This window comes from Petaurus breviceps, unplaced genomic scaffold (assembly GCF_028583685.1).
Source record: "Petaurus breviceps papuanus isolate PSGF00001 unplaced genomic scaffold, PetGlider_PUasm1.0 551, whole genome shotgun sequence".
Lineage (NCBI taxonomy): Eukaryota > Metazoa > Chordata > Mammalia > Diprotodontia > Petauridae > Petaurus > Petaurus breviceps.
In genome coordinates this window covers 35,241,881-35,269,004 of record NW_027186372.1, presented here as the reverse complement: position 1 = coordinate 35,269,004, position 27,124 = coordinate 35,241,881, and the positions used below count along the sequence as shown (strand labels likewise).

The 27,124-nt window shown below is 39.8% G+C and overlaps 2 protein-coding genes across 4 annotated transcripts in view; one reads left to right on the top strand and one right to left on the bottom strand.

The window, feature by feature from the left end:
- Window positions 1-601: 601 nt before the first annotated feature.
- Window positions 602-9,471, bottom strand: TIGD6 (tigger transposable element derived 6). 2 transcript variants are annotated; one of them, XM_069102638.1, is made up of 3 exons: window positions 9,253-9,471; window positions 7,693-7,948; window positions 602-7,602 (listed from the first exon to the last, which is right to left on the bottom strand). In XM_069102638.1, the coding sequence occupies exons 2-3, from the start codon at window positions 7,861-7,863 to the stop codon at window positions 6,286-6,288; spliced, it is 1,488 nt and encodes a 495-aa protein (XP_068958739.1). In that variant the 5' UTR covers window positions 7,864-7,948; window positions 9,253-9,471; the 3' UTR covers window positions 602-6,285. The 2 variants fall into 2 exon arrangements, with proteins under 2 accessions (XP_068958739.1, XP_068958738.1); XM_069102637.1 differs by having other exon boundaries at window positions 602-7,948.
- Window positions 9,472-9,592: 121 nt separating this feature from the next.
- HMGXB3 (HMG-box containing 3) overlaps window positions 9,593-27,124 on the top strand; it is a 65,337-nt gene continuing 47,805 nt past the window's right edge. Inside the window, exons 1-4 of one of the 2 annotated variants that reach the window (XM_069102630.1) lie at window positions 9,593-10,100; window positions 11,656-11,788; window positions 19,911-20,049; window positions 22,651-22,825. In XM_069102630.1, coding sequence (XP_068958731.1) covers window positions 19,913-20,049; window positions 22,651-22,825 — 312 coding nt within the window. In that variant the 5' untranslated portion in view covers window positions 9,593-10,100; window positions 11,656-11,788; window positions 19,911-19,912. The remainder of the gene's footprint in view (window positions 10,101-11,655; window positions 11,789-19,910; window positions 20,050-22,650; window positions 22,826-27,124) is intronic. The other variant, XM_069102629.1, reaches the window with a different exon arrangement.

Here is a 27,124-nt window from a genome sequence, read left to right as displayed (position 1 = left end):
AAACTCTGGAACAAAGTAAAAATATTTAACATCGTACACAGAGATCTTACATATAAGCCTAAATTAGAGCTTAATGTTAACCCTATGCTGAGGATCTGGGTGGTGGGAGGAAGGGTAATGCAGGGGTGGAAGGGGTTACAACAACCCCACACAGACACCAGTCTTCAGAAAGGTGACTGTGAAGGTGAAAGTACTTTGTAACAAGATGCTTCCAGAATATCATGAATTAAACTTCTTTGTTAGAGGTTCAAGGCAAACCAAATTATGTTCTATAGCTAATAAGTATATTTCAATGATTTTTCTCCTTTCTCACTTCTGTATAGCCAGTGGAATTTGTTTTGCTAGCTATCAAGTTTCAGATAGAAAGGCCTCCTTAGTAGAAGGATGATTTCACGTAATCCACTGGCTTTTACTTGTAAAAATTTAGGGATAACAAATTTTATTTCTAACTTAAAGCAGTTCTCAAAGAAACACATGACCAAAAAAAACCATTAATACTAAATTCAGCAAAACATTCCCTTTTGGAAACATTTTCTCTACATTTGGTGAAATACACTTGGAAAGAGAATGAAGTTCAGAAAACAACACAAGACAAGCAGTGTTTTGTTACTACTGTATTGAGTTTAAAATACATTTTAAAAAACTATGTAATAGAAGCTCAGAGTTTCACATACAATCCTTTTTCTTTGCATATTGAAATGTTCATGTTTGGAAAGTTCATAAAAATATACTTGGAACCGAGTAATTTTTTTTTCAGTGAATTAAAGTTGAGTCCTTTTATTAATATCTATTATTTCACTTCTTAGAGGTCAATCTACCATCAAGAGATGGTAGATAGGAGACCTTTAAAGAGGTTGTCTGCTGTTTTTTCTCTAGAAGCTTGGAATGGATTGAGAATGTGTATCAGAGAGACAAGTGTTCAGGTCTCAATCTTTCAACTTTTCACAATACGATATGCTGCCCCAGAAACTACAAATTCATGACAACGTAGAGTGCATTTTTACCATTATTCAGGCAACTTGGTGTGGCATTCTAAATGTTTACTAAAAAAAAAATGCTTTGAAACAGGAAAAACCTCATCTGTCTTCTAGGATGGAGAGACTGAGAGAAATGGATGCCATTGGAAGAAAGGATGATGTTAAATTTTGTATTCTGTAACAGCTCGTATCAATATAGACGAGATTGAGATCTCTACTCTTTTGACTGCCAATAGCATTTTAAACTTTTCTTTCTTGGTGATGTTTTTTAACCAGAGGGCAAAGATTATAGGAACATACTATGTACCATGTGCTTCCTCACCTCCTTTTACATTCATAGATAAAGCCCTTCCATAAGGACCCTGGAGCATATGGAACATCCAGGGTCTAGGAGGGGTGGGGAACCTGTGGTCTTAAGGCCACATGTGGCCCTCTAAGTCCTCAGGTGCAGGCTCTTTGACTGAATTCAGACTTCACAGGACAAATCCTCTTAATAAAAGGATTCATTCTATAAAACCTGGACTCAGTCAAAAAGCTGTACCTGAGGACCTGGAAGGCCGCTGGCTGGACTTTCCTTTCTCCCAGTTAGTTACAAAGTGGTGACAGCTATTCAGCAGGTGTAAAATGGAGAAATATGTGATGTTGCTCCTGCATTTCTGGAGAGCTGGTCTATCCTTTGCAAATGCCAGAGATGACATAAAATCTTGGGTAAATTTTGACACTTCTTTTCACTTAATTCCCCTCTAGAAACACTGAAATGAGAGCCAATATTTTTTCCAAAAAAGAAGAGGAGAAAACAGGAGAGATGTTGAGAAAGTTCAAGATGTGGAAGTACACAGTTGAAGACTCTGACAGGTGTACTCTTATCTTTTTGGTAAAGTCGGGGTAAGAGAATAGGACAATTGTTAGGAGTCAGAGGCTTAAGAGGCAAAGCTTTGAAACAGCTGCTAGGAATAATGAGAACATTCCATTTTGAGGTCTTTTTCTGATTTTATCACATGCTGGGTCCATCTCTTTCCCCACCTCTCCAATCCCTAAGTCTGCCATAAATGCTTTTGATGCTAATGATCCTGGCCATCTGTTTTCTACTCATGCCACCTGGTGGCTGTTAAACGTGTTTATTGTTTTCCAAGGGCTTAATTTGAGGGCTCAGGGTCCACTGAAGTTGAGACTGGAAAACAAAAATGCTTGCTTCCTAGTTCAAGGGGTAAAAAGCAGATTGCTTGCACTACCATTAGATTTATGCATGAGTTTCTAGCCCTCTTCCTGGGATTATATTCATAAATGCCAATATCCCAGAACATCTGAACCATCCTGTAGATCCGAAACTGCAGGTCAGCGGTCTAGATGGTTGGGGGCTGGGGAAGAGTTGCCACTGTGAAATAAGGGTAGGCCAGATTATGATTCTCCCACCTGGAGAAACGTCCAGTTAGTTCTGCCAAGTTTTGTTCTCCAAATCAGTTCACTATCAATTACAAAAGTTGCTGTTCCCCTAATCCCCATCAAATAAATTTTAATTTTTTGGTTTTGGAACTATATAGGAGACATTTTGGAAATCTAAATGTATTACATTCATTTATTATTTAAAAAAAAACCTAATGAACTTTGTTTTGCTAGTTTCCCTATTATCTACATATTTATTCCCCTCAAGTACCCTGGATTAGACAGCCATAATTTCTATACTATTTCCTTCCTATAATGACTTCCTATCCCCAGTCCAGTTTTAGGATATCATAGGCAAGATAATGACAACCGAAGACTGAGTTTTGAGGAATAGGGGAAGAGATTCAGTCAGGAAATCTTTGTTTATGAAGGGTCCCGAATTGTGGGAAGAAGTCAAAATCAGTACTTGGGATATAGAAAGGCTAGAGAAAGGCTAAAAAAAAAGGATTAACAAAATTTAAGAGACATAGCTGACAAATGTTCAATATGGAAGTCATCTGGCAAAATGTTCTTTTGATCCACTGTACTCAATATTCTGCGGGTGCACTGGGAAATATGGATAGGTCAAGATTATGAGCTGCTTTCAGGAATGTGAATGGCATTCCCGTCCCTCCCATCCCCTCCCCTCAATTACCTAATTTCATGGCAATGGCCAATTACATGGTGACCATAAATTCCCATCTGTAAAACTGCCTTTAAAAGACTGGTTTAATTTTCAGTCATCCTAACATTCGTTAGATCTCACAAGCTTGCCTTATAGGGCATAACTCATTAGCCAATAGCTACCAGGACCCCTCACTGATGCAATTCATAAATTCTCTGGCACAAAGAATGTATATAAAGACAGATTACACACTTTGGTCAACAGCTCCCCAATTTTATCCTTGAATTGCTTCAAAATTCTTGAGTATCTGTGATTCAGTCCTGATGATGATAATGTCACATATTTGCCCTATGGATACACATTTAAAAGTGTATTGGGTTTGTAAAGTTCAAGGGAACAAGTTCAGGCACCGTCTGAATTGTAAGCTTTATTTAAAACCACCCTCAATTTACTGTTCTTAGGTCAGTCTGTGAATTGTAATTCCTCCTCCTCCTCCTTCTTCTAGGAGCAGTCCACTGATTTTAAAATAAGTTCTTCAATCTTCCCACAGAATAGTCTTTGACTTTTGATTCCTTATCTGCTTCCCCTTTGCAATGACTTGGACCCTTTTGGAATTCTATTCATCCCAGAACTGCTCCCAAACTATAAGAGAAAATGTAATGTTTTGGAAACCAAATCTACCTGATTATTTTACCTTGATAGTTAGATCCTGGAACTACCATTGTGAGATTATAATCCCCTCAGTGTTAGAAATGTTTTCTGAATGTATCACTATTTTCTAGCTATTATCTCAAAGTAATTTCTTGCCATTATTATTATTATTTGGTACCAGGATCAAATCTTAACTGTTAAAAAAAAAAGATTTAGTTTGGACACATTTCATACATCTATCAGTCAACTTAAGTGCCTGTTATGTGCCCAGCCCTCTGCTAGGCACTACTGAACATACAAAACAGATTATAATGCCCGGCCTCTGTCCTCGAGGGACAAGACAAAACTAGAACACAGAACCGTTAAGTGCTAAATTGTGTGGTAATGACAAGTGTACAGTGAATCAGAAAGAGACAAATCAAGGTAGACTTGAAGTGGATGGAAGATTGAGGGTAAAGGGACTAGACCAATTCTTTCAGGGTGGATAAGACATGAACAGGACAGAGATGGAGACGGAGCCTTCAAGCATAGTTAAAGGCACAGAGGCAGGATTAAGAGTTGTATAGTTTAAGGAGAAGTCTGGTTTATCCAGAATTGGGGCATAATGGGATGAGTGGGTTAAATTAAATTACGGAGGGCCTTGGAAGTCAGGTTCAAGCATCTGCATTTTATTCTGTAGGCAAAGAGAAGTCACTGTAGCTTTTTGAGCAGGGAAAGTGACATGCTGTATGCAACGTTCTGGAAAATATGGTAATAAGTGTACAGGATGGAACTGGTAGGGGAAAGAGAATGGAGCCAGGAAGACCATCTAGGCCAGGGGTTGGGAACCTGGGGCCTTGAGGCCACATGTGAACTTCTAGGTCGTCAAATGTGGCCCTTAGAATTCAAACATCACAGATCAAATCCCATAAAAGAGCTGCACTTAAGGACCTAGAAGGCCACATGTGGCCTCGAGGCAGTAGGTTTCCCACCCCTGATATAGGCTATTGCAGATATGAGGTGCTCAGGGTCTTGATTCAACTTGTGTATATATGAAAATAGAAAGTAAGTGGTGAAACCTAGAGACATTTCAGAAAAAGAAATGACAAGACTTGGTGATATCTTGACTAGAAGAAGGAAGAAGCACATTACTTTGTTTTCTTGGCCTAAACTGGTTGAAAATTCAAAAATATGCATTCATTTTATTAATATAGTTATATTTGTGTTGAATAAAAATATCCAGAATACATAAATTTTGTATTTCTTAATTAAAACAATTTAAATATCTGTTGTTTTTGGTGATGGAGATTCTCCTAATACATCATGGCAAAAATATTCTCTGATATCTATGGCTAACCTGACCAACAGGAGACAGTCACCTCCTCCCCAACCCCCACCAACTTCACAAGTTTTAGCTTTGGAAAATAACCAAACCAACTCTCAGCATTCTTGAAGTATCCAAAAATTTCATTTGAAAAACTATCAAAATTTACCACCACCTTAAAGTTAAGTACCTTCTGACTGATTTGCACTTAAAAATAAAACCTACATTTTTCTGAATTGTGACTATTAGGTTAGGAATACAAAAAGATAAGGTGTTTTTTGTGGGGGGAAAAATCTTATTGAATTGAATTTTTCTAGTAACTTTTTTTAAAGTCCTGAATTAAATCAAACCTAGCCTAACATTTCCACAGAGTACAGTAACAGAGAAAGTAGGGGCAATTCATTATTTTAGTCTCTCCCTGGTGAGTGGGCAATGCAGTGTGTTATTATTATTATAATGGAAGAGATTCTGAATTATCTACAGGTATGGAGTGAATGGAGTAGGATCCCAAATCAGGGTAGATCCAACATATTTCTTCCATTCACATGCACACTCTCACAGCTGAATCTCTTTTAAACCTCCTCACTCTAATATTTCTATGGGTCTGCCTCCTATTCTCTCTGAACTCTGTGGTCCCTTACTATGGGATCACTTCATAAACTTCAACTACTCTTCTAAGAAAATATGTTCTAAATCCCTCCTATCTCATCTCCCTATTAGTGACAAACCCAAGTTGTTCATCTCTAAAAGGCTAGGAAACATATGTTACCTGCTTCAGCAATTCCCACAAGAAGAACTTGCATCAAATTATTCTTTTCAGGGGACAGGATGCGAAGGGTTTGGTTATAGAGGATAAGAAAAGTAGGAAGTAGAGGACAGCTGTGTCAGGACAATTCATCAGAACAGAGAAAGAACTAAAATGTTTTATGAAAAGATAATTGGTCCTAAATGCAGTTAACTATGAGGGGGAATGTCACAAAGCTGGGCAATACCAGATGCTATCTTTAGAGCAAAGTGGTTTGTAAACTGGAGGAAAATTCTGAGATCCAGCTAGCTAGCTGCAGGTCTCATGGATAATCTGAAAAGTGGTTAATCTTTCCACAGTGAATTAAGAGATAATACAGGTAGCAATTGAATACATCACAGACCAAATCCCATTACAGCAACCTTCAAGTGTCCATATCATTTCACAGTATTGGAATGTCAATGCAATAATATTGCTTAAAATAAGTTCAAAATCTGAAAGGAACATTCTTTAGTCATGTTAACTATGCCCTCCAACATAGAGATGAAGAAATTTTCCCATTTTATTTTGTTTGGAGAAAATCTGTAATTTTGGATTCCACAAGGGTATGTGTTACACTTGTCATTAAATATTCATCTATACCATTTAGCTGTCCAAAGACTGCATCAGGAACGTCTGTACAAGTAGAAAGGAATTGCCTGAGTTTTTCTACACTTGAGATAGCTTCTGCAATGGTTAGTTTTGGCTGTTCCAGCAAAGAGACACCTTCATCATCCTCACTTTCACTTTCACCTTCTTCAGGGCTTGTACCAGTCATCATGCTTTCAACAATTTCCACATCTGTTAACTCACGAGATATAAGTAAATCATTGTCAGCAGTAACAAAGTCCTGAAAAGTAACCTCATTTGGAACACATGTGGCAATAGCAACTGAATTCCATAATTTTTCAATTGCAATATCTGGTTCATCATCTTCTTCTGGATCAGTATCAGTAAATTCCATTGGAATTATACCTGCTTTTTGCCAGCACTTCACTACTGTGGATTTTTTAACAGACCACCATGCCCCAGCTATCATGTCAATAGCTTGTTTAATGTTGATCTTTTCTTTTTCTTCATTATTATTGAGGTTGAGAAGAATCTGCTTCAAGAGTCGACTCCTGTATAAAACTTTCATGGTGTGAATTACACCAAGATTCAGTGGCTGTAAAACAGCTGTACAGTTTGATGGGAGATATCCAACTTGAATTCTTTCTAGACGTGGAAGCATATTGTGTGCAGAACAGTTGTCAATCAACATGAGAATTCTGCGTTCTGCTCGTTTCATCTTGGCATCAACTTTCATTAGCCACTCATTAAATAGATCTCGAGTCATCCATGCCCGCTGGTTGGCACGGTAATCACAAGGAAGTGAATGCACATTCTTAAAGCATCGTGGGGTAGCTGATTTACCAACAATCAGTGGTCTCATTTTTTCAGTTCCTGATGCATTGCAACAAAAAAGTGCAGTCAATCGCTGTCTGGCCTTCTTACCTCCTCTGCAGCAATCACCTTTAGCAGCAAGCGTATGTTGTGGCAACAACTGGAAAAACATGCCTGTTTCATCAGCATTAAAAATATCATCTGGGCTGTAGTCTGCAATCAGCTTTATAATTTCACCAGCATGCCATTCATTAACCTTATCTATTCCTATACCATTCATTAATTTATCATTATCCTCTCTGCAGATTGCTTTTAAAGCAATCCCATGTCGATCACGAAATCTATTAAGCCAGCCAACACTTGCTTGAAAATTGTCATAGCCTAGCATATTTGCCAAATTCAATGCTTTTTTTCGAATCACTGATCCACTTACAAGAATGTTTTTTGCATGAACTTCCTGAAACCAAGCAAACACAGCCTTGTCAATGTCATCATAGAGTGCATTACGCATTCTTTTTCGTTGTGGTCCCACTGATGCTTCCCTTACCTTTTCTTCAAATTTAGCACGATCTTTTAAGAACGTGGACAATGTAGAAGGAGTGATGCCAAATTCCTTTGCCACATCTCCTTTTCGCTTGCCAGAATCCACTGCTTCTACTACTTTCATTTTTTCCTCCAAAGAAAACTGCCGGCGTTTTTTGTTTCCTTTGTTAGCCATGTTCGCGGGATGAGGTTTAGGCCACAACTAACCAATGCTGTGTCCGTTCCTCCTCGCGTTTGCACTATGTCACAAGTATAGGAAACTGAGAAGAAAAAAGGAGGGGGCTGTCATGAACCAAAAAAAAAAAAAAATTTGGTTTCTATCTAAATAACCCTGAGTCAGATATTTTTTATGAAAGTAACCAATGACAAAGAAGGTAAGGTGTATGTGTATGCAAGAGTATATGGGTGCAGGGGACAAGAACTTACAATAAATTGTACTAAAAGTACAATGATGAGATATTCGTTACCTAGGCTTTGAATATTTTCACTTCAATTTTTCTAAGAAAGCTGTTGGCCTAATCTAAATGTTAATGGGGAAAAAAAAGCACCGGCCTGGGAATCAAGAAACCAGGGTCTTGTCTTGGTTTTGCTACTTATCAGGCCTGTGATTTTGAGTAAGTCACTTCACTCTGTGAGCCCGTTTCCTCATGTGCAAAATAGATCTAAATATTTAAAGTTCTCTTTTGCTTCTAGTGGTGTGACAGCAAAGTGTCCATTTCCTCAAACGTTTTGCCAGCAGAATAGAAGACCAAGCAGGTCTTACTAAGCTGGACAAGCTTTTGAACATGAATTTGAAGATAAGCAATCCAAATTATGACTATTGTCCAAGAACCAGTCTAGGAGTTGGCTGTGTGTGGGGGGGAGATGGGGGGGGGGGGCCGTGAAAACAATCTACTAAAATGTGAGAGGGACTGTGATCTATGTTGCTGGGAGGTGTATCCACACCAAAGAAATAATGGATCCTGGAGGCATAAAATATGAGACAAAATCCTCCTACCACCTGCCTCATTGGACTGTTGTTATTGAACAAAGTGAAATAAAGGATTATAAAAAGATTGGCCTACGAGGCAGGAGAGGCATCAGAAACACTTCTGAAGGGAATTGTGTTCTGCATTATTTTTTCTACTTTTACGTGTTTTCAAACTTTAAATATTAAACTAATTTTAATTGTGGAAAAAAGAATGTGGGAACAAGAAGCAGAAGCTATAAAGCCAGTTAAATAACTCGGGTATGCAAAGGCAGCCGCCTCGTATGGTGGAAAGAGCAGAAAACTGGGAGCCAGGAGATCTGAGTTCAAGTCCCAGCCCTGGAGCTGGCTTGTTCTTCGCAAGCCACTCCTAGTCTGCGGACCTCCGTTTCCATCTCCGACCTTCTCATTCAGTCCCCCGAGGCGCAGGCGCCTGGGCTACCCTTCCTCCCCGGCCGAGATCTAGGCGTCCCGGATCTCCCCAATCCCCGACCCCGTGGGAGACAAGGGAGCTCCTGGCAGAGAAAGGCACTAGCAGCGGCCGGTTCTGAGCCTCTCCCGACGTTCACCTCCCCAGCTCCGCCCCGGCCCGGTTACCTCAGTGCCGCGGGAGTGCCGGGGAAACCTCCAAAGCCGCTGGGGAGGAGAAGTGGCCCCCGGCACAGCCGCCCTCCCCACCACCGGTACCCACAGCTTCCTCCGGCCCGCTTAGTCTGGTGGCCCGGAAGTGGTCCATCTCGATTAGCGTCCTCCCTCCTTTCTGGGAAACAGATGCTTTTTCAGAGCCTCCGAGGGGAGGAGGTTATGCTTTCGTTGCGCGCATGCCCCAGCTCCTCCCGCCCCCACAATCCGGGGAACTTTCCCTGTGATTGGCTGAAGAGGGACCTTTCTGCACTTGCGCCAGCCCCTTAGCGTCACGTGCAGAGCGGCCTTCTTAGCGCGCCGGCGGCTGCTTCCGGCGCGTCGCGGGGGCTGCCGGGATCGATTTCCTTGGTGATTTGGGTAGCTGGTGTGTTTGTCCCGGCTCCTGTGGTCGCCCGGCTTCCCCACCTTCTTCTCCCCCTACCCCCATTCCGCCCCCCACGGCATTCCAGTCTGAGGAGCAGGAGACCCCTCCCTCCTGCTTTTTCTTTCTCTGTCGCGACACTCCCTCGGGGAGGGAGGAAAGGGGTGTCGTGACTCCGGCGGCGGCGCGGGGCCGGGGGAGAAGTCCCGGAGCCCCCGGGATGCGGGGGCGACCCGGCGTCTCCCCCTCCCCGCCGCCGCTGCTCCTGCACCTGCTACTGCTGCTGCGACCGGACGCTGCCCCGCGCGCTGATCGCGGGAAGCGCTTATGCCCCTGTTTGGGCAGCTCGCCGGGGACTCTGCCCGCTCTGGGGCCCGGAGCCTCCGGGGATGTGAGCCACTCCTGCCGCCTGCCTAGCGCCACCCCCGGGCGCTGCCAAGTAAGTAAGCTCCCCGGCGCGGGGCTCGGGCCCTTCGTCCGAGTGACAGACACCCTGCAGCCCGACCGGGAATGCCGGAGCCAGAGCCCCAGGAACCTACCCGGGGTCTGCGTTCAGGGGCTTAGACCTTGTCGTTGGTCGTGTTAAGAGGGCCTTGGTTCACATGTCGGCCCTGCCACCCCTGTGACCTTGGGTGAAGAGTCAGTTACCCACCCATGCCAGGCTTTGAAAATTAGGAGATTGAGCCTCTTATCTCAGTGCCCTGTGTTAATCACTGAGGAAACGAAAGGTAAAATGAAATACTTCAAGCCCTAAAGGAGCTTAGGTTCTGGGAGGGAGGCGACATATTTACATGTAAGTAAATAGAAAGTAGTTTCCTGGGGAAGAAAGTGAGAAATGGGTGGAACAGGAAAGGGTTTAGGTAGGAGGAGGCTGCTAGCTTCTACTTTGAAGGAAGCTGGGAGTTTTATGAGGCAGAGATGAGGGGGGAGTGCATTGCAGATGTGGGGACCACTTATGCAATGGCATGGAGAAGGTAGCTGGAACTTCCTGTACAGGGATTAACTAACTTAATAGACCAAATTGACTAGAATTCATTAAGAAGTATAATATGAAATACAAATATAAAATATTTGAATTTTATATGAATATATGAAAATAAGAATAGGAAAACATGTGAAGGTTTCTAAATGTGAAACTGAGATTTTGCATTTATTTTAGATGAAATAGTGATCCACCAAAGATTTTTAAGTAGAGGAGTGAATGTGAATTTGGCAACTGTGTGGATGTTGGATTGTCTAGGGGAGAGAATGGGAGTAGGGATAACAATTAGGAGGTGATTGCAGTCCTTAAGGCAAGAGATGAAGAGGATCTGACGAACTAAGGTAGAAGCTGTGTGAATGAGTGGAGAGGAGAGGCATGGGAGATGTTTGGGGGAGGAGTACAATTGACAAGATTTGGCAACTGATTTTGTATATAAAGATTAAAGCAGAAGGTAAGATCAAGGATGATGCCAGAAAGTGGGTGACTAGAGGTATGATAATGCAGTCAACAGATAGAGGTACATATTTGTAGGAGAGATTTAAAACGTATTTTGCAGGGGGTGTATTATAATGAGTTCCATTTTGGAAATGTTGCATTTGCAGTACACATGGGATATCCATGTGGAACTGTCCAGGAATTAAGGAGGTGTATGTGTTGAGAGCATGAGAGCTAGTGGAGATTACCAAAAGAATGAACATAGAGAATAACAGAGAGCAAAGGAAAAAAGCTTTAGTGAACACCCACACTTTTTGAGGGGGGAGGATCTGGTATAGAGACTGAGAAAGAATGGTTGGACCTGTAAGAGGAAAACCAAATGAAAGTAGTATTCTGGAAGCCAAGGAAGAAGAGTGTTTAGGATGAAGCTGGGAAGGTGTTCAGTTGTGTCAAAGGCTGCAGAAAAATCAAGAAAAATGAAAACTGAAAAGGCTTTTGAAGTCAGGGAGTCTCAAGTTTGAATCCTACCTCAGACATTCATTAACTTTGTGAGTCACTTAAACTATCTGTCCTTCAGTTTTCTCATCTGTGAAAAGAAGCAAATGGATAAGATGGACTCTTAAGGTTCCTTCCAGCTCTAAATCTGGGATCCTGTTATCTAGCAATTAAGAGATCATTGATACCTTGGAGAAAACAGTTGCAGTTGAGAGGTGAGTCAGAAACCAGATTGCAAACAATTGAGAAGTGAGTGGGAAGTGAATTGGAGTCAGCAATTGTAAACTAGTGTCACCTGAGCCTAGAATTCTGTCTCTTAATTCGAATTTATTTCTCTGTACACTACAGAATACCACACCATTCTTGGACAGCTTTTCTATTAAGGTTTTTCTTGTATTAAGCCAAACTCTCCCTTTCTGCAGCTTCTACCCATTAGTTCTAGTGCTGTTCTGTGGGACCAAGCCAGAGAAGTCTAACCCTTCTTCAGTTTGACAAGTATTTATCATCTGTAAGGTTGTACAAAGAACCTCTGTCTTCAAGGAGTTTGTATTCTGTTGAGAAGAAACAAAATTTATTTATGCAAATGAGTAGAAGATAGTTTGTGGAGGGAGAGAACCTTAATAATGATGCAAATTAAGAAAGAGGGCCCATAGAAGGTTGTGCCTGAGCTAAGAAGGAAGCTAAGGATTCTAAGAAGCTGAAGGAGTGCATTTCAGAAATCAGGGACAGGTTAAGCAAAGCTCCAGTGCTTGAGATAGAATGTAGAACTCTAGGGACAGTATGTATTATGGCTTTACCAAAATGTAGCATGTAGAAAGGGATGGAGAATGAAAGCCTTCAGAAAGTGTAAGTTAGAACTAGATTGTGCAACACTTTAAATGCCAGGCTGACAAGTTTATGCTTTATCCTAGAGGCAGTTAATTGGGAACCATTGAACATTTTTGAGCAGTGTAGTGACACCTGACCTGTAGGAGATGACATCTAGGCTGAGTTCCAAGCATGAGGGACATTAATCAGTGTTCAGAAAGCATTTATTAAGCACTATGTATGTGCCAGGGACAGTGCTAACGATAAAAGGTCAAAAGTGAGACCATCCCTGCCTTTGATGGGTATATAATTAATTTGTAGAAGTTAATATGAAGAGGCATTGTTTTGTTCTTTGCATAAGTGCTTAGTGCAGAGCCTACAAATTGTAGGCAATTAATAATTGCTTGTCAATTAATATATACAAAGGGATGGAGGTGAGGTTCAAACACCTGTGGTAATGGAGGAAGTCTTTTGAAAGAGGTAGCCTTTGAAGTAGCTAGTGGTTCCAAGAGGGGGAGATGTAGTATGGGAGCATCCCTGAAATGGGGAACAGCCTGTACAAAGAGGGGGGAAATGAAATGTCAAATACAAGGAACAAGTATGCAGGGTTTTCTGGGATGCAGAGTGCTTGAGGAGAGCTGAAGTGTAAGCATAAGTATCCTATAAAGACCAGCTGGAGCCAAATTGTAAAGGGCTTTAATTGCCAAAAAGAGGAGTTTGCATATTATCTTAGAGACTCTAGGAAGTAACTTGATCCAAAGCCCTGGAGCTTCCCTACCTGAGAAATGACCTGGTTAGACTTCTTTTGAAAGATGAATTTGACAGCTGAGTGGGGAATGGAGTGGTGCAGGGTGATCATTCAGGCAGCTATTAAAATAATCTGGGTGTGAGTAGGTGCCCATTTGAGTCAGTCAAATAGAGACGACAGCAATCAGTGAGCAAGTGCTTGGCACCGTGGATACAAATACAAAAAAAGAAAACCTCTGCCCGGGAGAAGAGAACAGGTGCAATAGTTTGTGGAGGTTGGACATCAAGACTTGACCAATGATGGATGTGGAGAGCAGGAGAGTCAGATGATGACTATGATGTTTTGAACAGAAGAATGAATATCGACAGAAATGGACAATTTTGAGGGAAAGATAATGAGTTGTATTTGGATATATTGAGTCCTTTTGCTCTTGAGGGTTCTTTAAATACTTGATATAGTGATTATGTTCTTCCCCTCTTCCCTGTCCCATTCCTACTTTCTTTAGTCAGCTGCTTCCTTATCAGTTCAATTTGTCAAATATTTAAACTTCTACTACCTAGAGGGATACTAAGATAAAAGAGGAAACAGTTCTTCCCCTAAGGACTTACTTGGGAAACAACCAGTACACAGAAAAATAAATACAAAATCTATACAAAGTAATTTCCAGGGAGTCTGGGAGAGTACTCACCCTAGGTGGGATTTGCAAAGACCTCATAGGAAGCAGTCCTTGATCTGTGCTTTGAAGGGAAGCATGATTCTTTTTTTTTTTTTAAGCAATTGGGGTTAAGTAACTTGCTCAAGGTTAAACAGCCAGTTATTTCTGGGTGTGGTGCTAAGTATCTGAGCCTGATTTCAATCCCCCAGGTTATCCCCACACTGGGGGCCTGTGCTCTTACTCGATGAGCCACCTGGCCACCCCTAGAAGCATGAAATTCTAAGAGAAAGAGGTGAGGAGAAAGCATTTCAGCATTAGGGGTATTGCCTATGCAGAGCCATGGAGACAGACCAGTCTGTGTCAGGAACAACAAAACAAGTAAACTAATTTGTCAAGATTGTAGAGTTTTTAAGGAGTAGTAATGTAAAATATTTGGAGAGGTTGGTCAGTGACAGATTGTGTATAGGTTTTGATTTACAGGAGTGTGCTGTTTGTATTGTATCTAAGAGGCAAAAAGAGACAACTAAAGCTTCTTAATCAAGAAGTAATATGGTCACACCTATGCTTTAGACTTTCATTTTGGAAGCTGTATGGATGATTAGGGGGACAGACTTAAGGTAGAGGGACCCATGAAGAGGCTATTACAATAGTCCTGGTGAGAGTTGTGAGTGGAAAGAAAGGGACAGATGCAAGAGATCTTGTAGAGGTAGACTCAAAAGGCTTGGCTACTAATTAGATACAGGAGGTGAGAGAGGGTGACAAGGTCCAGATGAGCACAAGGTTGAAAACCTAGGTGACTAGAAATGGTCCTCATTAGAAAGAAGAATTTAGAAAGAAGATTGGCTTTAGAGGGCAGAATGATTTCAATTTTGTACACATTGAGTTTGAGATGTCTATGGAGATGCCTAATAGGTAGGTGGTGATACAGGACTGAAACTCAGCAGAGAGATCTTAATTATGAAGATGTGAAAGTTGTTTGCAAAGAGGTAATTGACCCCATAGAAGCTAATGAGATCACCAGAATAATGTAGATTGAGAAAAGGATCCAGAATAGAGGCCTAGGGTATGCATATACTTAGGAGAAAAGATATGAATGATGATCAGTTGAAGAAGACTGAGATAGAAAAGTCACAGATAGATTGGACAAGAAACAGGAAAAAAGGGAGTGTCACAAAAACTCTGGAAGGGGATAGGTAGTCCACCTTGTCACATACTGTGGAGAGATCAAGAAGGATGAGGATTAAGAAGATTTAGTAACCCAGATCTTTAGTAACCTTGGAGAAGGCAGATTCAGTAATCCTGGTTAGTTGATTTCCTCCAAGATGCACTCCAGTTTGTCATTTCTAAAATGCTGTGTTCGGAATGGAACACAGTATTCCAGATCCAGTTTGAGCAGATCCCTTAGTAGTTGTAAACTTCTTTAAGAAGGATTACATTTTTTCATCTCTGTTGTCTAGTATAGTGCTTTTGGAGGCTCTGGGAATCCCCTTGAGCTCTCCTTGAATCTTTGAGGTATAGGCACTGGGAACCCCCTTGAACTCTCATTAAATCATCCTATTTGATGAGGCATTTGCATGAGGCCATAAGCCTTACTTTGTGGTTGGGCCCAAAGCTCTGTTACTAGACTTCCCACCCTTAAACCTATCAAAATATCAATCTACCCTTGAAAACTGGCCTAGCCCACCATTGTCTGTAGTCTCCAGGTAGCCTCTAGCAACTTCCCACCTTTAGTCACTCATTGACCTCATCTGACTTCTGAAAACCCTCCCCAAACTCCTCCTCTAGACCACCCCTAGATTCCTCCCACAACTTTCTGTATATAAGATCCCATCTTCCCTACATGTGTGTGAGAGTGCCATAGAATGACCTAGCACAGACTTACTCTGTGTCTAATACAAGCGAACTTTTAATAAACTTTACTTTTCTCTGGCTGAGAAGACTTGAGTCGAATTCATTCGGCAGGACCCAGCGTGTTGGCATTTTGGGGTCTCCAGAGCAACCCTAACCCTCTTTATGGGTAACCTCTTCAATTTGATTGTTGATACTTAATTGGTGTTGTTGAATTAGATGTGATTGAGTCTCATCTCTTTAATCTATAACTGTCTTTTAGGATGAAGGTAAAGAAAACATAAGACTGGGAGTTCCTGAGAGTGTGATATTTAACTTTCAGGCAGAAATTATTCAGATTGTTTATTCAGTAACAGTTACCAATTTTATGCAGAGCACTATAGGTGCTTTTCTCCTGGTCTTCCACTTAAAAAGGAAAGTTTTATTATCTACATTTGAATCTTGGTTGATTAACCCTTGTTACATTCTATTCAGGATTTTCAGATTTTTAAATTTCTCCTTCTGACAAACTTTTAGATGGAATAATAATACTTTAGTCAGTTAATCAGTCAACATTTATTAAGTGCTTGCCATGTGCCAAATACTCTGTTAAGCAATGAGAATGCGAATACAAGCAAAAACAACATCCCTTGCCATAGGAGCTTACATTCTATTGGGAAAAGACATAAAAAACAAAGATGAAGGGGAAAGAGGAATATGCTAGTGTAGTCCAGAATGCAGCTTTTTGGAATACTAAAAGGTAGCTAGTCTGGACCCTTGACTTAAATGTAGGTTCCGGGAGGGGTCTGGGGTAGATAGTACTTTCAAAGTATGAATTTCAGGACTGAAGTTGTCTTCCAGGATGAAGAAGTTTGGGGCATGATATGGAGAGGACTAGAGTACAACCTGGTGCAAAGCTGTTTACTGCAAAATTGAAGATTTTTTTAAAAGCATATTTATTTATTTATTAGTTTACATCTTTCATTTCCATAAGATTTTGAGTTACAAATTTTCTCCCCATTTTTCCCTACCCACCACCCCAAAACAGTGATCCCATTGAATATCCCCTCCCCAAATCTTCTCTCTCCCATATCTTCCCCCATCCCCCCTCTGACTTTTCAGTAGGGCACAGTGGATCTCTATGCCCCAGTACCTATATATCTTATTTCCCAGTTACATGTAAAATAATAATAATATATATATTTAAACGTTTGATTTTAAAACTTTGAATTCTAGGTTCTTTGCTTTCCTCCCACGTCACGCACCCTCACTGGGAAGATAAGCAATTCAATATAGGTTGTATATAAGTAACTATGCAAAACATTTCCATGGTGGCTATATTGTGAAAGACTGACTATATTTCCCTCCATCCTATCCCACCCCCTACTTGTTCTATTCTCTATTTTGATTCTATCCCTTTTCAAAAGTGGGTGCTTCCAGCTTCCCTCTCCTCTAGCCTGCCCTCCCTTCCATCATCCCCCCTCTCATCCCCTTCCCCCCTACTCTCCTGTAGGGTGAGATACCCTATTTAGTGTGTATGTCATTCCCTCCCTAAGCCAAATTCAATGAGAATAAGGTTGACTCATTCCCTTTTGCCTTCCTGTTCTTCCCCTCCAGTGTAACATTTTTTCCTTGCTTCTTCTATATGAGATAATTTATCCCATTCTGTCTCTACCCATCTCCTCATTATATTCCTCTCTCACCTCTTAATTTCATCTTTTAAGTATCATCCCTTCCTATTCAATTGGTCCTGTGCCCTCTATGTACACATATATACACACACTCACATATGTATTCATATGCCCATATACCCTCCTATATAGACATATATATGTATGTATAAATATATATGTATACATACATTTCTATTCCCTTCAACTATTCTCATACTGAGAAAAGTTTCATAAGTTACAATGATCATTTTTCCATGTATATAAGGAATATAAGTAGTTCATCTTTGATAAGTTCCTTATGATTTCTTTTCCCTGTTTACCTTCTCATGCATCTCTTGCTTCTTGTATCTGAAGGTCAAATTTTCTATTCAACTCTGTTTTTTTCATCAAGAATGCTTAAAAGTCCTCTATACCACTGAATGACCATATTTCCCCCTGGAACATGATACTCAGTTTTGCTGGGTAGGTGATTTTTGGATTTAATCCCAGCTCCTTTGACCTCCAGAATATCATATTCCAAACCCTTCAGTGTAGAAGCTGCCAGATCCTGTGTTATCCTGATTGTGTTTCCACAATATTGAAATTGTTTATTTCTGGCTGCTTGTAATATTTTTTCCTTGATCTGGGAATTCCAGAACCTGGCTGTAATATTCCTAGGAGTTTTCTTTTGGGGATCTTTTTCAGGAGGTGATCAGTGGATTCTTTCAACCTCTGTTTTGCCCTCTCGTTCTAAAACATGAGGGCAATTTTCCTTGAGAATTTCTTGAAGGATGATTTCTAGGTTCTTTTTTTGATCATGGCTTTCAGGTAGTCCAATTTTAAAATTATCTGTCCTCGATCTATTTTCCAGGTCAGTGGTTTTTCCAATGAGATATTTCACATTGCCTTCTGTCTTATTTCGTTTGTTTGGATCTGTTTAATAGTATCTTGATTTCTCATAAAGTCACTAGCTTCCATTTGCTCCAATCTAATTCTGAAAGAATGATTCTCTGCAGTGAGCTTTTGAGATTCTTTTTTCCATCTGGCAAATTCGGCTTTTTAAGGCATTCTTCTCATTGCCTTTTTGAGCCTCTTTTACCATCTGAGTCAATTTTTTAAGGTGTGATTTTCTTCAGTCAGGTTGTTGACTCTCATTTCATAATTTTCTTGCATTGTTCTCATTTCTCTTCCTAATTTTTCCTCCACTTCTCTTATTTGGTTTTCAAAATCCTTTTTAAGCTCCTCTGTGGCCTGTAACCAGCTTATATTTTTCTTGGAAGCTTTTGGTGCAGGGGTTCTGACTTCATTATCTTTCTCTTGTTCCATGCTTTGATCTTTTTTGTCCCCAGAATAGGAGCCTAATGTCGGATTGCTCTGATTGCTTTGCTTCCTTTGCTTGCTCATGTTGCCATTTAATTACTTGACTTTTGAGCCTTTTGCCGCAGTAGAACTCTGCTACTAGAAAGGGGAGCTTTATCCAAAATGCTGGGGTTTTCTCAGCTGCTGGAGCTGTTAGTTGGGTGCCCTCTCTGAAGCCTCCACAAGCTCTGGCAAACTGTTCACAAACCCCAGGACCTCCACTCTAGACAGAGATCCAGTTCCAAGCAGGTTAAAGCAAGAGTCATTACCCCTCAGACTGGTTTCTTGGTCCCCCTGCAATCTGCAGACCAGGAGCTATGAAGCACCTACGTGTCAGCGGCTGCAGGGATGTGGAGCCTCAGCTGCTTCTTGCCATGGGGACAAAGGCCTAACCATACTCCCAAACTCCCTGTTCCAGCAAAGTCTACACTGACCTCTCACTTTGTCTTTGGTGTCTATGGGTTGATAATTCTGGAAACCACCACAGCTTCTGGTGATATGAAGTCCCTCCAGCTGGCGGCTGGTCAGGCTTCCCTGAGGCTAAAACCTCTGGCTTATGGCTTATTTGGGACTGGGGTCGGCTGCCAGAGCACTGTGCTGGCCCCTTCCTGCTGGTCTGCTGGGCTGTCTTCTGCAGGAGGTTAGCTTCTTTCTGTCATTTTGTGTGTTCTGTAGCTCCAAAGTTTGTCTAGAGTAATTTTTCACATGAATTGGAGGAGGTGGAAGCCGGAGCCGTGCGGAAGTCCTATTTCTACTCCTTCATCTTCAAAATTGAAGATTTTATTAATTCCTTTCAAGAGTTTTTTCATTATGTCTTGGGGAATTTTCCCAAATGCTTCTTTATTTAGTTTCTTGGCCAATTCAGTAAACATTTATGCTAGATGCTTTGAGGGACAAGGAGGCAACTAGTTGGCACAATATTGATAGAGTGCCAGCTTGGAGTCAGGAAAACTCATCTTCCAGAATTCAAATCTAGTCTCAGATACTTATTAGCTGTGTGACCTTGGACAAGTCACTTAAAACTGTTTGCCTCAGTTTTCTCATCTGTAAAATGAGCAGAAGGAAATGGCAAGCCATTTCAGTATATTGCCAAGAAAACCTCAAATGGAGTCATGAAGAGTGGACATAACTGAAACGACCAAGTCACAGAAACTAAGGACTAGTCACCTGCTTTGCTATGATGCAGTTTTATATCTTCAGGTGATACCGTTCCATCGAACTGGAGTTTGTCTTCCTTCTCCTTCATATTATATTGTTCAGCATGTTTGCATTCACTCTCTGACTTTTAGGGATGGATGCTCCATATGATGGTACTGAGGTAACCGTAGTTATGGAGGAAATCGACGATACCTACTCTTATTCTTCTTCTGGACCACCCAAGAAAAAGAAGAAATATAAAATACATGGAGAAAAAGCCAAGAAACCTAGGTAAGGTAATTCTCAAAGCTTCTAAGTTTCTTGACTTCAATTCTGTTTCTGAGTTCCTATATGTTCCTTGTTCTAAGCTACCCACTTGGTTTGAGTTTTGTGCAGTTCAAGCCTTATCACAAATCTTAAGTAATTAATTATTCCTTAACTTCAGAAGTCACCTAGGCTAACCAAAACAATCTCTGTTTCTATAACTCTATAGAGGTTATAGGGCACTTTTCCCACAAAAATTCTTGAGAATTTGGTGTCAGGAAACCCTATTTGTGAATCTTAGCTCTGATGCCTTCTAGCTATGTTAAAATTTATACTAATCACTTAATCATTCTGAACCTGTTTCCTTATTTCCAAAGTAGGAAGAACAATGGTAAAGCTACCTGAATGACAGTTGACTTGAATGTCAAAGGAGATAGTATGTAGAGCTCTTCTAACTATAAAGAGCTTTAGATGTGTAAGCTACTGTTGTTGCTAATGCTACTATTAGCCATCATTTTTACTCCTGCCTGACAAATCTAGCAGTCATTTTGTGTAATGCTAACAATTCTCTCACCAGGCTAGTCCTACTTATTTTGGATTATCCATAGTATCAGGATACTATAATTGTTTATATTTATAGAACAATTTCCATTAACAAAGTATTTTACAGATATCATCTCACTTGCCTCTCACAGAAACTCTGTGGGGTAGGTTGTGCCTCTTATCCCTATAATCCCAGTGAAGAAACTGCCATTCAGAAAAGCTAAGTGACTTCTCCAAGACCATACAACTTAGAAGTAGGAGATCTAGGGCTCAAATTCTGACTCCATCTCTGGGAGTCCAGGGCCTTTGCACTTTATCAGTGTTGTCCAACGGACCAATCAAATTTTATTAGTCAATATTAAAACATGAAGTGTGACTCTTTAGCCAGTTGCTGTCATCGCACAAACCTCCCCTGTACTTCAACAGAATTTTGAGTAGAAAGCAGAATGTGACTGGCAGGTACCTAGTCAACAACTTGTACTCTCAACAATATTTTCTTCCAGCAAAAAAAAAAAAATAGCACATTAGGAAAAAATTAGGCCCCATCTCTATATCTCTAATTTATATAAAATTACTTTGGAAAATTTATATCATATTATATCATATCATCATATTATTTATATATATTTTTGGAAAAAGTGTAGTTTTGTTTTGTTGCTTTTTGGAAGGGGGAAGGGCAGGGCAGTCAGAGTTAAGTGACTTGCCCATGGTCACACAGCTAGTAAATTTTTAATGTCTGAGGCCAAATTTTAACTCAGGTGCTCCTGACTCTAGGGCTGATGGCTCTATTCACTGCACCACCTAGCCACCCCTTTAAAGTGCGATATTAACATGAGTTAAGTTTTTTTTTTTAAATAAGTAATGTAAGTTATTGATGTTAATGATATCCACAGAGCATACATAGTTTTTTTCTCTTCCCCTTAAACCTTAAACTCAATAGCCAAAGCTGTTGAGAAGGATTTTTTCACATCCTTTCCTTTAATTTTAGGGGAAGGGGCAGGGTAATGCCCTATAGGCAGAATATAGAATGATAGAGGAACCAAAGGTGTGGATGCTATAAATTGGATAATTGATGCCTGAGTCATCTGTTCCTGAGCACTGCCTATGTGTCTAAGCACCTCCACCTATTCATATGAGAAATTGATCCTGGGCTCTGAAAGCTAGCTAACCTACATTACTATATTTAAACTGTGGTCTATAGAAAACTAAACCAGATTTCAAAAAGAAGTGGCAAAGGGCATTTCTGTCTTATTGGTTCTACTGATCACTTTGGTATTTAATCATATACCACCATGTATTATGTATGTTTTAGGTCTGTATGTCTCTCTCCCCATGTATAATAGAAGGAAGACTGAACTTGGGAGTTGAGAGAACAGGTGTTTAGTCCTGCCTACATCATTGGTGGGTTTCAGTTCTGGCTCTGGTGTAAAGATTCTTTGTGATTTTAGGCAAGTCCCTTCTTTCTAGGCTTCTTTTTCCTTCCCTGGAAATCTATGGATCAAGAAGAGTCATAAAGCTAGGAAGTGTCTTGAAAATAGACTACATTGGGGCAGCTAGGTAGCACAGTGAATAGAGCACTGGCCCTGGAGTCAGGAGGACCTGAGTTCAAATTCAGCCTCAGGCACTTATCACTTACTATTCCCGTGACCATGGGCAAGTCACTTAAACCCAATTACCCTGCCTTCCCCCCCCCCCCCCCCCCCCCGCCAAAAAAAAAATAGACTACATCTTAAACTTGTATATATCTCTTATAATATCATGAATATAGTTACATAGAGGAAGAGATGTGGCATAATGCATAGTTAGTAAGACTTTGTTTAAAATTTCCTATCTGACACTAGCTTTGTGACTCTGGGCAAGTCACCCAGCCTCTCTGTCTCAATTGCGTCATTTTGTAAAATGGGAGTGATAGCTGTAGCGCTTACCTTAAAGGGTTTTTGTGAGAATCAGATGGGATATGAATGTAAAGAACTTTGTAAACCTTAAAGTACTATATATTTATGTTACTTATTACTACTGTTAGGTGTTTTCTACATATTGGTTGACTGAACAAATGAAAACTTTAAGGACTTGTCTGTGTTTCAGATCTGCTTACCTCTTATACTATTATGACATTTACCTGAAAGTGCAGCAGGAACTTCCACACCTTCCCCAGTCTGAGATCAATAAGAAGATCAGTGAAAGCTGGAGGCTTCTTAGTGTGGCTGAGAAGAGCTACTACTTGGAGAAGGCCAAATTAGAGAAGGAAGGTTTGGATCCTGTAAGTTACTTTACCTACCAGGGCTTTGAAACCCTTAAAATACAATATTAATATAAGCTGCTGCTATTAAGCTCATACTTTTTTCCAAGGACTTTGGGGAGAATAAACTCCTGGTTTTCCTTTGTAGTCTTTGCTTTCTTCAGAGGTAATCTGAATGGCTATGATATGAGTCATTAAATATTTTTAAGGATCATATTATTTCTCCAGAATCCTTTCTGATTCTGCCCCGATGTTTTGTCAGGTTTTTTTTTTTTTTTTTTGGTGGCAAAAGGATATCGGGTTAATGATTTTTGGAGGATGTCTAGGATGACTCCCAGTTCCTTTTCCTTGATTGTGACTGATAGATTGCAGTTCACAAAATTTTCACAGATTCACAGAATTTTAGAGCTATAAGGAATCTCACAACTTATCTAGTCCAGCTAACAAATGAAATGACTCCCCAGTGTAACATATCAGAAAGGTGGTGTAATCCAGTCTCTCCTTGAAGTCCTCTACTTCTTGAGATAGCCCCTTTCAGTTTTGGAACTTCTTCCTGACATCAAACCTAAATTTGCCTCTAACTTTCAACCATTGCTCCTGTGTCTATGCTCGGGCAAAACAAAGCAATTCTAATCCCTCTTCCACATGATAGTTTTTAATTCAAAGATAGCTACCTTTTCCCCCTTAAATCTTCTCTTCAGACCAAATGTTCCCAGTTACTTCTGTCAGTCTTCATGCAGTGTGGGCTCAGAACCCATCCTTTTTGCCCTCTTCTAAACACTTTCTAGCTTATCAATATCCTTCTTTAACTGTGGAGTCCAGCACTGAACACAGATATTTCAGATGGATCTTCCCCGTGAAGAGCAAAGAGTGACTATCCTCTCCTTGTTTTTGAAGTTATACATTAAGAAAATGCACCCTGAGATAACATAACATTATTTTGGCTCTTATATCACACTGCTGACTCATTGAGCTTGCAGTCCATTAATACCTCCAGATCTTTTTAAAAACACATTCAAACGTTACCTCCCCCACCTTATACTTGTGAAGATTTTTTTTGTATATAAGTGTGATATTTTACATATGATCCAAACCAATTGTCTAATTTATTTTTTTAGCCTTTTTTTTTTAGAACCTTTCACTCAGAGTGTTAGCTATCATTCCTAACTTTGTGTCATCTGTAAATCTAATGAACAACTCTTCTTATGCCTTATTCAGGTAATTGATAACTATGTTAAACAACATTGTAGATTTGCCACTTTGGCATCAAACCATTAACAATTACTTCTCTCCATCTTCTCCAAGAGTATAAAATGCTTGATTCAGAGTTTTGGTAACATCTTGACGAACTTTATCTTATTACATTCTCCTTATCTACAAGTTAAGAAATCCTGTCAGAAAAGGAAGTTGGGTTAGTTTGGTACAACTTCTTGAAGAAGAAAACCACCACTTCCCTTTCTTGACGTTTGCCAACAGTTTCTAGAATTTTCTAGGAATCAAAGTCAAGTTCATTAACTCTAGGTTGCAAACTCTGTTCACTTCCTTTTTTTTTTTTGAAAATCAGGACGATATTTACTCTCTAATGTGATACCTGTTCTGGTATTAGTAGTGGCTTAGTAATCAGATCTGCCAGTTTTTCAGTACTTGAAGATGTTCTTCATCTAGGCCAAGTGACTAAGTCATTAAGGGCCAAGAGGTGTTTTCTTGCTATATCTCCTTTTTTTCTTGAGTATTAACTCCTTGTTAGTCTTTTTTGTTCTATCATTTCCAGTGCAGAGGTTATTCTCCTTGACAGGAAAAGTAGAAGCAAAATAAAAATTGAGCATCCCATCTGCCATCGAGAGCTCCTTTTTTCTTTATAGTGTAGCTTTAAAAGAAAAAAATCCCTTTTTATTTCCCTCAGTTTTTCTTGCAAGTTTTTTACTTGTTCTGAGCTTTGTCATTCCTGAAACTATTTTTTAAATGTTTGTTAATTTTTATTGATCTGTTTTTTGGGGTTTTTTGCTTTTTGGAGGGGCAGTTGGAATTAAGCCCAAAGTCACATGGCTAGTAAGTGTGTCAAGTGTCTGAGGATGGATTTGAACTCAGGTCCTCCTGACTACAGGGCTGGTACTCTATTCTTTGCACCACCTAGCCACCCCATCTGTTATGTTTTTTACATGATCAAAATTTCTCCCAGGATATTTTCCCTTTTCTTTGAAGAGTGCCATCCCTATGGTAAATATTTTTAAAGAGGAAAAAAAGAGAAAAAAAATAGGAAAAATAAGCAGAATTGAACAACATGTCCAAAGTTGTAAAAATTACATATAATACATCATACCTGTGGACCTTCCAAATCTGCAGAGAAGTAGGGTGGAAATGTCTTCTTCAAAATCTCTTCTTTGGGGCCATTTTTGTTCTTTGTAATTTTGCAATATTCACTCAGTTGTTTTGTGGTGGTTCTTAACATTTTCACTGTATTTTATTTATATGTTGTATATACTATTTTCTTGGCCATTTACTTCATTTTACATCATATCACGTAAATCTTTCGATGCTTCTCTGTTTTTATCACATTCATAGCTTCTTACAGCACAATAACATTCCATTATATTTATGTACCACAATTTGTTTAGACATTCCCCAGTTGATGGACATGGGCTTTCTATATTTTTTATCTTTGCTTTTATTTTTTTTTTTTGGAGGGCAATTGAGGTTAAGTAACTTGCCCAAGGTCACACGGCTGGGTGTGTGTGTGTGTGTGTGTGTGTGTGTGTGTGTGTGTGTGTGTCTGTGTCTGTGTCTGTGTGTCCGTCCGTCCATCCATGTCTGTGTCCGGATCCTGACTCCAGGGCCAGCACTCTACTCCATGCAACCCCTAACCACCACGACATGGGCTTTCTTTACAATTCTTTGCTCTCATAAAAAAGTACACCTATAAATATTTTGATGTATTTAGAGACTTGTTTATCTGTAACTTCCTTTGGGGTATAAGCCTAATAGTGGATTCCTGACGCAAACGGTATAGTCTTGATGCTATTTTTATAGGATGGTGGTGTAATTCATATTCGTCTTCTGTTATGTGACCTTACTTCTATCTTTGTACATTTCTTCCCAGTACACCCCCCCCCAATTTATTATTATTATTTTTTAACATTCTTCTTAAATTTTGAATTCCAAATTCTTTTCCTCCCTCCTGAGAAGGCAAGCAAAATATCAATCATACATGTGAAATCATCAAAACATATTCTATGAGCCACATCACAAAAAAAGCCACAGAAAGAAAGAAAGAAAATTGTATTTCAGTTTGCAATCAGAGTTCATCAATTCTCTCTCTGGAGATGGATAGCTTTTTTTCATCATGAGTCCCTTGGAACTGACTTGGATCATTGTATTGATCGGAATAGCCAAGTCTTTAACAGTTGATTATCATTACAATGTTGCTGTTACTGTACACAATGATCTCCCAGTTCTTCTCACTCATATAGGTCTTGCCTTGTTTTTTTTCTAAAACCACCCCTACTCCACCCCTGCCTCTTCATTTCTTATAGATATTATAAGTACTTCATAACAATCCTATGCCACAACTTGTTCAGCCATTCTCCAGTTGATGTATATCCCTTCAATTTCCAATTCTTTTGCCACCACGGAAAGGGCTACTATAAATATTTTTGTACATATAGGTCCTTTTCTTCCTCCCCTAACCCCCCTTTTTTTGTCTCTTTGGGATACAGAACTAGTATTTGTATTGCTTGATCAAAGTTTTATAGCTTTTGTGGCATAGTTCCAAATTTTTTCCAGAATGGTTGGATCAGTTCACAACTTCATGAACAGTGTATTAGTGTTCCAGTTTTTCCACATCCTCTCCAAAATTTATCATTTCCTTTTTCTGTCATATTAGCCAATCTGATAGGTGTGTGTGTTGGTACCTCAGAATTGTTTTAATTTGCATTTCTCTAATCAATAGTGATTGAGAACATTTTTTCACATCATTATAAATAGATTTTACTTCTTCTGATATCCTTTGACCATTTATCAATTAGGGAATGATGTATATTCTTAAAGATTTTACTCAGTCCTATATATGTATATGAGAGAAAAGAGACATTTCTTAGAGAAACTTTGCAGCCGTTTATTTTAACTCTGTATGTGTCTTGCTGTTTTGAGTGTGTCTCTCATAAACAATATATTGTTGGATTCTGGTTTCTAATCCATTGTGCTGTCTGCTTCCAATTGTGTGGGTGAGCTCATCCCATTCCCATTCACAATTATGATTATTGTATATTTCCCTCCATCCCATTTTTTTGTTTTTATCCTTTCTCTCTTATTCTTAGCCTCCTC

Excerpts from the sequence above, each read along its gene's own strand:
- TIGD6 (XM_069102637.1), bottom strand. The coding sequence starts at position 7,863 with ATGGCTAACAAAGGAAACAAAAAACGCCGGCAGTTTTCTTTGGAGGAA.